Source organism: Pseudonaja textilis, chromosome 16 (assembly GCF_049901715.1).
Source record: "Pseudonaja textilis isolate UNSWEBS1 chromosome 16, rPseTex1.2, whole genome shotgun sequence".
In the NCBI taxonomy this organism is placed as follows: domain Eukaryota; kingdom Metazoa; phylum Chordata; class Lepidosauria; order Squamata; family Elapidae; genus Pseudonaja; species Pseudonaja textilis.
The window spans coordinates 4,994,459-5,003,733 of record NC_142005.1 but is presented as its reverse complement, the minus strand read 5'-3'; the positions used below and the strand labels follow the sequence as shown (position 1 = coordinate 5,003,733).

The 9,275-nt window shown below is 52.5% G+C and overlaps 1 protein-coding gene across 3 annotated transcripts; it reads left to right on the top strand.

Annotated features, from left to right (window-relative positions):
- The first annotated feature begins 3,211 nt into the window (after window positions 1–3,211).
- AP5B1 (adaptor related protein complex 5 subunit beta 1) lies at window positions 3,212–8,385 on the top strand. Of its 3 annotated transcripts, none has more exons than XM_026716294.2 (3): window positions 3,212–3,276; window positions 4,263–4,423; window positions 5,690–8,385. In XM_026716294.2, the coding sequence occupies exons 2-3, from the start codon at window positions 4,271–4,273 to the stop codon at window positions 8,258–8,260; spliced, it is 2,724 nt and encodes a 907-aa protein (XP_026572079.2). In that variant the 5' UTR covers window positions 3,212–3,276; window positions 4,263–4,270; the 3' UTR covers window positions 8,261–8,385. The 3 variants fall into 3 exon arrangements, with proteins under 3 accessions (XP_026572079.2, XP_087770262.1, XP_087770263.1); XM_087914136.1 differs by having other exon boundaries at window positions 3,248–3,880; XM_087914137.1 differs by lacking the exon at window positions 3,212–3,276 and adding an exon at window positions 3,755–3,829.
- Window positions 8,386–9,275: the final 890 nt, after the last annotated feature.

Genomic DNA, 9,275 nt, shown 5'->3' with positions numbered 1-9,275 from the left:
GGACATTAGTACAGGCAGTCCTCGACGTACGACCGCAATTAAGACGGCAATTTGTGTCCATTAAAGGAGGCATGCCGGATTTTACAACTTTGTAGCCACAGTTAAAAAAAACCTTGCAGTTGTTAAGTGAATCACACGGTCCTTAAATGAATCTAGATCCCCCCCCAAACGACTTCTCTTACCCACGAAAGTCACCAATGCCACTCAGGTATTCCTGCAACCATCAATAAATAGATGTGGGTTGCCCAGGGCCTGAATTCCGATCACGGGACTGTCGGTTGTAAGCGGGAGGAGCAGTTGTAAATCACGTTTTTTTCCCAGTGCCGCGGTAACTCGGAACCGTCACTAAACAGACAGCTGTAAGTTGAGGACTATTTCCAATGCTGAAATGGGGGACCTCTGTGCCACTGAACCTCGGTTTGCATCCAGATTTTTGGGGAAACCCGTTTTGTACGGAACAAAAGTCCCGTTCGCTGCAAGATTTATGCCAGGCAGACAGGCTGGGGCTGCCGATTAAAACCAGCACAACGGCTGAAGGAGAAGTCGGCTTGCAATGCCTCCTGGGCCCCGGGTGCAGGTGACGAGAGAACAAGCCGTGGCTTGTAGCAGTTTCGTTGCGTACGGCCTGCTAACAGTTCACAAAACCGTTTCACGTGCTACTCCCCCCCCCCAAAAAAAAACCCAGGCAGACAAGCCGTCCTTCCAAAGGGGCCGGTCCTGACTCCTGTCAGGCCGTGTTTTGCACTCTGCACATGTTTGAGGGTGCCTCAGGTGAATCTTTCCTCTCCCGACAGCAGGGCCGCAAAGAGATATTTTGAACAGTTTAAAGTCAGGCCTGATTTTAACGATCTGGTTTGGGGGCTTTTTCGGCCACGGTTGTTAAACGAATCATTCATTCATTCATTCATTCATTCATTGAATTGATATTGCCGCCTATTCGCCCATGGCAACTCAAGGCAGTTTACAGAATATAAAACCACATTTAAAACACTTAACAAAAAGAATTAAACATTAAATGAATCTGACTTCTCCAGTTGACTTTATAGCCAGTGACTGGTTATAAGTCACTTTTTCCCCCAGTGCCGTTACAACTTCTAACAGTCCCTACATGAACGATTGTCAGTTGAGGGTTGCTATCCAGCTCCAGGACATCAGGGCAACCCAGTCAACTGTGGGTTTACTCAACAGACCACAGTTAAACAGGCAATGGTTTAGTCTAAAGGATCTCAGAGAGGGCTTTGAGACAAGGTCGAAACAAATCTAGCTCTTGGCCTGGGTGGATCATCTGGGCTTGCCCGACAAGGATTTCCAAGTTAGAAATTCAAATCAGGGCTGAAAGATCTTTGATCTGACCGTGGTCTAGACTGTTTCTTTTCCTCTTATGAAAAAATATGATGAGGAACATGGCTAGTCTAGGGAAGAGAAGGAACAGGCGAGACAGGATAGCAGTCTTCCAATATTTGAGGGGCTGCTCCAAAGAGGAGGAAGGGGTCAAGCTATTCTCCAAAGCCCCCCCAAAGGCCAGACAAGGAATAATGGGTGGAAACTGAACAAGGAGAGATTCAACCTTGAAATAAGGAGACATTTTCTGACTGTGAGAGCAATCAATCCAAGTTGCCTTCAGAAGTTGTGGGAGCTTCATCCCTGGAGGCTTTCAAGAAGAGACTGGGCTGCCCATTTGTCAGGAATGGTGTAAGGTCTGCTTGGGTGGGGGAGGGGTTGGACTAGATGACCTCCAAGGTCCCTTCCAACTCAACTCTTCTCTTGTCTTCTATTCTACGGTATATTCCATTCCATTCCTTAGAGAGCAATGTGTGGTTTCCCTGTTGCCGAAGCAGTTAGGTTCCATCTGAGACGTAATTGGGCAAAGCCTGAAACAGAATAAAATATGGCAAAATATGCCAGCAAGAAATAAATAGAGGTGTGGCGCTCTAAAATTATTCTTGCAAGACACAAACTGGGAAGTGAATGAATAAAGTGATTATTACGGTTTTAGGCAGCATAGAGATGACTCTCAAAAAAAAAAAGCTTCATACATACATTATCCTCTTAATGAGCTAGGAAAACTTTTTTCCCCTGAAGTTAAGGTTGTAAAGGAGCTGATTAATATTTATACAACTCCACCTGAAATACAGGTAGTCCTCAACTTACAACAGTTTATTTAGTGACCGTTCAAAGTTTACAATGGCACTGGGGGAAAAAAGGGATTTAGGACCGGTTTTTCACCCTTAACGACCGTTATGCAGCATCCCTGCGGCCACACGATCAAAATTCAGACGCATGGCGAATATATTCAATTTAAGCCAGAACTATTCCTTTTAGGAATAATGACAGAAAGTCACAGCAAAGGTATATAGCATTATTGAATAATACACGTGCTGACAGCGGCGAGAATGTTGTGTGTACAATATTGGTCTGGAAGAATCAAAATCCACCACCAGAAAGAGAGATAATAAGGGAAATATTGGCTTGTGCAAAACTTGATAGGCTAACTTTAGAACTGAAAAATAAGGGGGAATTGGAATAGTAGGATACTACTTTATCAATGGTTGCAGAAGAGAGGGGAAGGTCGGAACAAAAATAGTGACAATAAATAGACCTAGATTATGAATATTGTACTAATAATATGAATGTTAATGGTTTAGTAATATTTTTGTATGTATGGCAGATTAATGCCAGAACAGTTGCATTGTGTTTATAGTTGCATTATTTATAGTTATAACAGTTGCATTATTTATAGTTATAAACAATAAAATACATTTTTTAAAAAATTCAGATGCGTGGCCACTGGTACATATTTATGACGATCGCCGAGGCACGCAATCCGCTTTGGTGACCTAATCAGCCAAGTCAAAGGGGAAAGCCAGATTCACTTAACAACCTGGTTACTCGTTTGTGGAAGGCAGCGATTCAGTTAGCTGTGGCAAGAAGGTTGGTAAAATGGAGCAAAATTCAATAAATGTCCCACTTAATAACAGGCTCAATTGTGGTCATAAGTCGGGGAATCACCTAAATTCATACACTGGGGCTGCTTTGGTGCCACAAACGATGCCCCTGCAAGCCAAGGAGCAATGCAGGCCGTGCGAAACCACTACATTCTTTTTATTTTATTCTATTTTTAAATCCGAATTAATTCCCCCGCCTGGTGAATCCGACTTGGCGCGGGTCTCCGTTCCTCGCACGCCCTCTAGCGCGCCGCCGCGGAATCGCCGCCGGAGGAACACGGAAGCGAGCGGCGGAGGTCTGCAAGCCAGCGGCGGCGGCGGAGGAGCCCAGGTCGGGACGCTGCGTGGCTTTTGGGGAGCGGTGGGCGAGGAAAGCAGCCTGGCCTTGGTGCCCCGAAGGCCCGGGGGGCGTCTGCGGGCCTCGGGGGTCTTCCCGGGCCGGGGGCTGCATTGCAAAGGCCGGCGGGGCGCTTGGAAATTTGCAAAATTGCGCTCCGGGTCCCACCGAGCTTGGGTGGGGTCCAGAGAGGCGAGGAACGGGGCAGGGGGCTTGGGAAGGGAGCAGGGCAGTGAGGGAGAGAGACCCCGGCCCACCTGGGCCCCTATCGCTCCTTTCAGCCGCTCCCTAACTTGGTTTGCCTTTGCTTGGGAGCGCAGGAGAAGCCCTGGGCGCCCGCGGGCGCCACCGGGGGGCGGGGGGGGTGTTCCAGCTGCTGAACCTCTCCGGGCGCATGCGCGGATCTCCCGCGATGACCCCCCTTGCGCATTCGACTAGAGCGAGTCGATCGTCCGCGCAGAGAAATCCGAAGCGAGATTCAAAGGAGGCCCATTTGGGTTGTCCTGGCCTAGAAATCGTCTGGATTCGGATCCAAAACCGAGGACAGGTGGCAATCCTCGACTTAGGACCACGACGGAGCCCAACATTTGAGTGTTAAGTGAGACATGGGTTGAGTTTCGCCCCCTTTGACGGCCTTTTGGGCAACTGTTGTTAAGCGAATCCCCCCTCCCTCCCGGTAGTGGGTGTGACTAACCCGGTCATTAAGTGAACCTGGCTTTGCCCGGGGATTTTACTTCTTGGGAGGTCGCAAAGGGGGATCACAGCACCCCAGGGATCCAGCAATAGTCCTAAGTATGAAAACCTGGTCAGAGAGGTGTTGTAAAGGTTGTAACTGAAAAACAGGAGTCACTTTTTTCAATGTCCTAACTTTGAACGGTCACTAAACCAACTGTTGCAAGTCAAGGACTGCCCGTACTTTTAGCAGACACCTGCTTGCTTCCTTCCTTCCCATAACAATCTCTGATGTGTGTGTCTCCCAGTCTTGGCCATGGGCTCCAGAGGCGGAGAGAGCTGGACTGCTACCGTGGATGCTTTCCGGGGGTCCCCCACGGCCTTCCTCTTATCCCACGGGGCCGCGGACACCTTGGCGGCCGACCTGTGGAATGAACTGAGGAGCGAAAAGCTGGCGGAAGCCGTCAAGGTAAGCAAAGGCCCTGCGCTTAGGTGACCAAAATGACGTGTGGAGACTTTTTTTTTAAGAGGGTGGGTTTTAATTCCCAGAAGGCCCTGGCCAGCAGAAGAGCTGGGGGATTCTGGGAGTTAAAGTCCACCCCTCTTAAAGGATGCTGGGTAAGGAATTTACCCCTCCTAAACATGCTGGCTGGGGAATTCTGGGAGTCGAAGTCCACCCACTTAAAAATACATGGGTTAGGGTGAGGGTCTGCAAACTGTGGCTCTGGAGCCACATGTGGCTCCTTTGGCCCTCTGCTGTGGCTCCCTGTTGGCTGATCCCACCATTGGCTGGTCTCTCCCTTCCCCGTCACTCCGTATTCCAGAGCAGGAGGTGACTGGGTGGGAGGGAATGACGTTGAGTTGGCTACACCTACCCAGTCACACCGCTTGCTAAATTATTGGCTCCTGGTGCTTTCTTTTCTGCGGGAAACGGGTCCAAATGGCTCTTTGAGTGTTTAAAGTTGCAGACCCCTGGGTTAGGGCAAGAGTCTTCAAATTTGACAAGTTTAAGGCTTGTGGACTTCGACTCCCAGAATTCCTGAGCTAACATGACTGAAGGAGGAATTCTGGGAGTTGAAGTCCACAAGTCTTCAAGCTGTCAAGTTTGAAAGACCCCTGATCTATCACCTATCTATAATCTCTCTCTCTCTCCGTACCTACCTACTGTATCTATCTAATCAATCAATCAATCTATCTATCTATCTATCTATCTATCTATCCATCCATCCATCCATCCTTCCTTCCTTCCTTCCTTCCCTCCTTCCTTCCTTTTATCTATATCTATCTATCTATCTATCTATCTATCTATCTATCTATCTATCTATCTATCTACCTATCTATCATCTATCACAAGGGTCTTCCAACTTGGCAGGTTTAAGACTGGTGGACTTCAGCTCCCAGAATTCCTGAGCTAACATGACAGAAGGAGGAACTGTGGGAGTTGGAAGTCCACAAGTCTTCAAGCTGTCAAGTTTGAAGACCCCTGGGCTAGGGAATTCTGGGAGTTGAAGTCCACCCCTCTTAAAGGATTCTGGGTAGGGAATTCACCCCTCTTAAAAAGCATGCTAAATGGAGAATTCTGGGAGTTGAAAGCCAGACATTAAAGCACATGGGCTGAGGAATTCTGGGAGTCGGAGTCCACATCTCTCTTGAAGCTGCTGAGGTTCCCCATTGTCTGGCTGCCTCGATATCCCTCCCCATCGTCCCTGACGGCTCTTTTTTTCTGGTCTTGCAGCTCTCGATCCTCTCCTTATTCTTGGACTATCCCACCCTGCTGTGCCCCGATGCCAAGACGGGTCAGGAAGCCGCAGCCTCCTTCCTCTCCCTCTTTGCGCAGCTCAGCCTCTCCCCCAAGCACGTCGGCCTCCGTCGCTCCCTGCTCTTCGCCGCCGAGACGGTGCTGGTGGCGACCGACAGCCTGGCCGAAGACTGCCAGACCTCCCACGAACTGCTCTCCGTACTGCTCCACCTGGTGTCCGACCTGAACGACAGCCGCGGGGGAGTGGTTGAGCGGCCCATCCGCGCCGCAGCGTGCGAGTGCCTTCGAGAGCTGGAGAGCTGCTACTCGGGGTTCCTGTTGCACCGGCTGGAAATCCTGCGGTCTCTGCAACAGCAGGAGGTCTCGAGCGTCCACCAGGGGTACACCCTGCTGTACGGCGTGGCGCTGCGCAACGCCATCTTCCTCCTGGCCCGGAATGGGCAAGGTTGCCTGGGGGACCTTCTGGCAAGCAACGGAGAGCTGGTGTGGGAGGCTACAAAGGAAGTCGGCAAGCTCTCACCGGCGGCCCTTGACCAGCTGGTCCTCTTGCCATCCGCCACGGACCTCAAGGAGCTAAAACTGGTGCTCTCAGCTCTTCTGGAGAGCAGCTATCTCTTAACCTCTGTGGCCCAGAGCCACCTCTTGTGCCACCTGGCTCAGGCGGTGAGCGTCGTGCGCACCCAGTCGCCCGCCATTTTCAAAGCCCAACTGGCCCGCCTCTTCGGCACAGCCAGCGTGACTCTGGAGCACGCCCTCCTGCAGCTAAAATCGCTCTTCACCGATAGTCTCTTCACCACCGAGGACGAGTCCTTCCTCCTGCGACACCTGGTGGGACTGGCGCAGCATCCGGCTCTCCTGGACGCCGTGAAGCTTTTCCACCTGGATTGTCTTTTGCACTTCCCCGAAAACCGGCCACTGGTCTCAGGAACCGACGAGCGGCTGCCGGTCCTGCTCACGCCGCGAGCTACCTCGGGCCTTTTCCCCGGGTTCTTCCAAGATCAGGGGACCGTCTTGGCCCGGATGAATCTGCTGTGCCTCGTGTGCGTGGAGAATGAGGGGCCCAGTGCCGAACGTGGAGCGGGCTACCTCCTGGAGCATGTCCTGGCCCTTGGAGGCCTGGTGGCCCGAGACGGAGGGTTGGACGCCACGCGCCTTTTCTTCCAAGCAGCCTTCATTTTTGCCCAATATTTCAGCTCGCAGGCCCAGCCCATGGCGGAACTGACCCGGTGCCTGCTGGATCTCTACCGTCACAATTGCACCTTAGCCCCGAACATCATCAATCTGTTGGATGAGGCGTGGAAGAGGCTGGAGGAGTCCAGTTGGGCCAGGACCCTCGCTCAGGCCCTGCAAGAATTTGTCGTGAGCGTCCCCTTGCAAGAGGACGACCTAAGTTGGCATCTCAAGATTTTAGCCCGGCTGGCGAAGGAGAAGGAAGTTCCCCAAGCGAGCACCATGCACTTCTTAGCTCGTCTGGTCGCCTCAGGGAAACTTGGGGATTGGCGCTCTGGCCAGATCCTTCTCAGCGTTTGCCGCAACCTGATGGTGCTTCACCCCTCGCCTGCCCTGTCCCAGCTGGCGGCCCTCCTACATGCCATCTCCCTGAGCCACACCGATGTGGACGTCCAAGACCGGGCTGGCTTCTATTACACGCTCCTCACCAACCTTTCGGGTGAAAAATTAAGGTCCGTCCTGGTCCCCGAAGGTCCCATCAAGACTCGGTCGCTCTCCTCGTCCATCGTTGCAGACAGCGAGAGCTTCGTCGCCGCGTTGACTGTCCACCCGGTGGATCTGGCCCCTTTGAAGCTACAGCGTGTCGAGATTACCGAGGATGCCCCGGCGGTTCCTCCCGCCGAGCAGGAGGTAGACAGGTACTGCCAGTGGTTGCTGGCGGACCGCTCTCCCTCGCGGCTCAGTTTGGCATACCGGCTGGTCCCTGTGGGGCCTGGCACACCTCCTTACGAACTCCTCCTCTGCATGGTGCTTCGGTTCACCTGCGCCAGCCAGCATTACGAGCCGGTGCCCGAACTCTGCATCCCGTGCTTTTCCGCCCATCGCCCGTCCCCGACGGTGAAACTGACACTGCAGCCTCACTGCCCGTACCCGACACGGCTGAACGTTTCCGCCCTTTATACGACGCAAGACGGACTGACGCGTTGGAGCCAGCTTGAAGATCTGGACGTGGCCTTCCCAGATCTTTTCCTACCCCTGCCGGTCTCCTCCTGGTCCTCAGAGAAACGTCGCCAACTTTTCGATGCGCTCTGGCGGCGCCTGCACCCCGACGCCAAAGAGGCGCACGCCGAGAGCCTCACGGTTTGGCCCCTGTCGCCCCGATCCTTAGAAGGCTTAGTGCGCGACACCTTTGGCAGGTATATCCTGGCTGAGGAAGGCGACGAGTATAAGATCGCCCTGACTTTACCTCCGCGGGATCACATCCTGCTCCAGGTGCGGAGTGTGGACGATGCGGCCCGGGTGAGCATCCGCACCGACAACTGGAAGCTCCTGCCCTCTCTTAATCACTATTTGCAGAGTCTGGGGAAGGCCAGCTGACAGCGCAAGGCCTCCTGTGAGGGAAGGGAGGGCTGATGGAACAAGATTAGTCGCTCTCACCTGCTTTTGGGTGGAATTCGAAAATGTCTCAGAAATGTTCCCAATAAAAAAATGACCTTTGGCAACCTCAGTGTGGTGAATTGGACAGAGGAGGAGGAAGGGATTTGGTGAGGCCCAGTGTTGCATTTCGATTGGACGGAGTCCAGACGGGCCGAACCTTGGCTGCTTTGAAGACCTGTGGACTTCAACTCCCAGAATTCCGAGGGAGGGTTTCCCGAGGGAGGGGTGGCTCCCTGGCTGGGGCGGAGTTGACAGCAGCAGGAAGAAGTCGTGCTGGCTGGGGAATTCTGGGAGTTGAAGTCCACAAGTCTTAAAAGTGACCAAGATTGGATCCCCATGACAGAAGTGGAGGGAAACGGGGAACGGAGTGACACCTACGACTCAAATCTACAAACTAAGTTGAGTCTTGAGGGAACAACAACAGGCACAACAGGCTAAGATAGTTGCTACTTTGTGCTGAAGGACAAGCCACCCATTTCGCTCTCAGATTCATGCGTTGTGCAAAACCAGATCAGTAAAGGTCCAAGGAAAGCGATCGGTTTGATTTAGAGTTGTAGTTTCCCCCCCCAAATATGGACATTTTAAGACAGCTGGACTTCAACTCCCAGAATCCCCCAGCCCTATAGAGCTCCTTTATGTTATCTTAAGGATCCCTCCCTCCGTGGGGGGAGTAGATCCCTGGGCGAGGGAGGATGTCTCCCACCAACATAGGAGTAGATCTGGGTGAGAGGATTTCCTACCAATCCAGGAGTAGATCCCTGGGTGAGGGAGGATCTCTCCCACCAACCTAGGAGTAGATCCCTGTGTGAGGATCTCCCACCAATCCAGGAGTAGATCCTGGGTGAGGGAGGATCTCCCACCAACCTAGGAGTAGATCTGAGAGGATCTCCCACCAAGCCAGGAGTAGATCCCTGGGTGAGGGAGGATCTCCCACCAACCTAGGAGTAGATCCCTG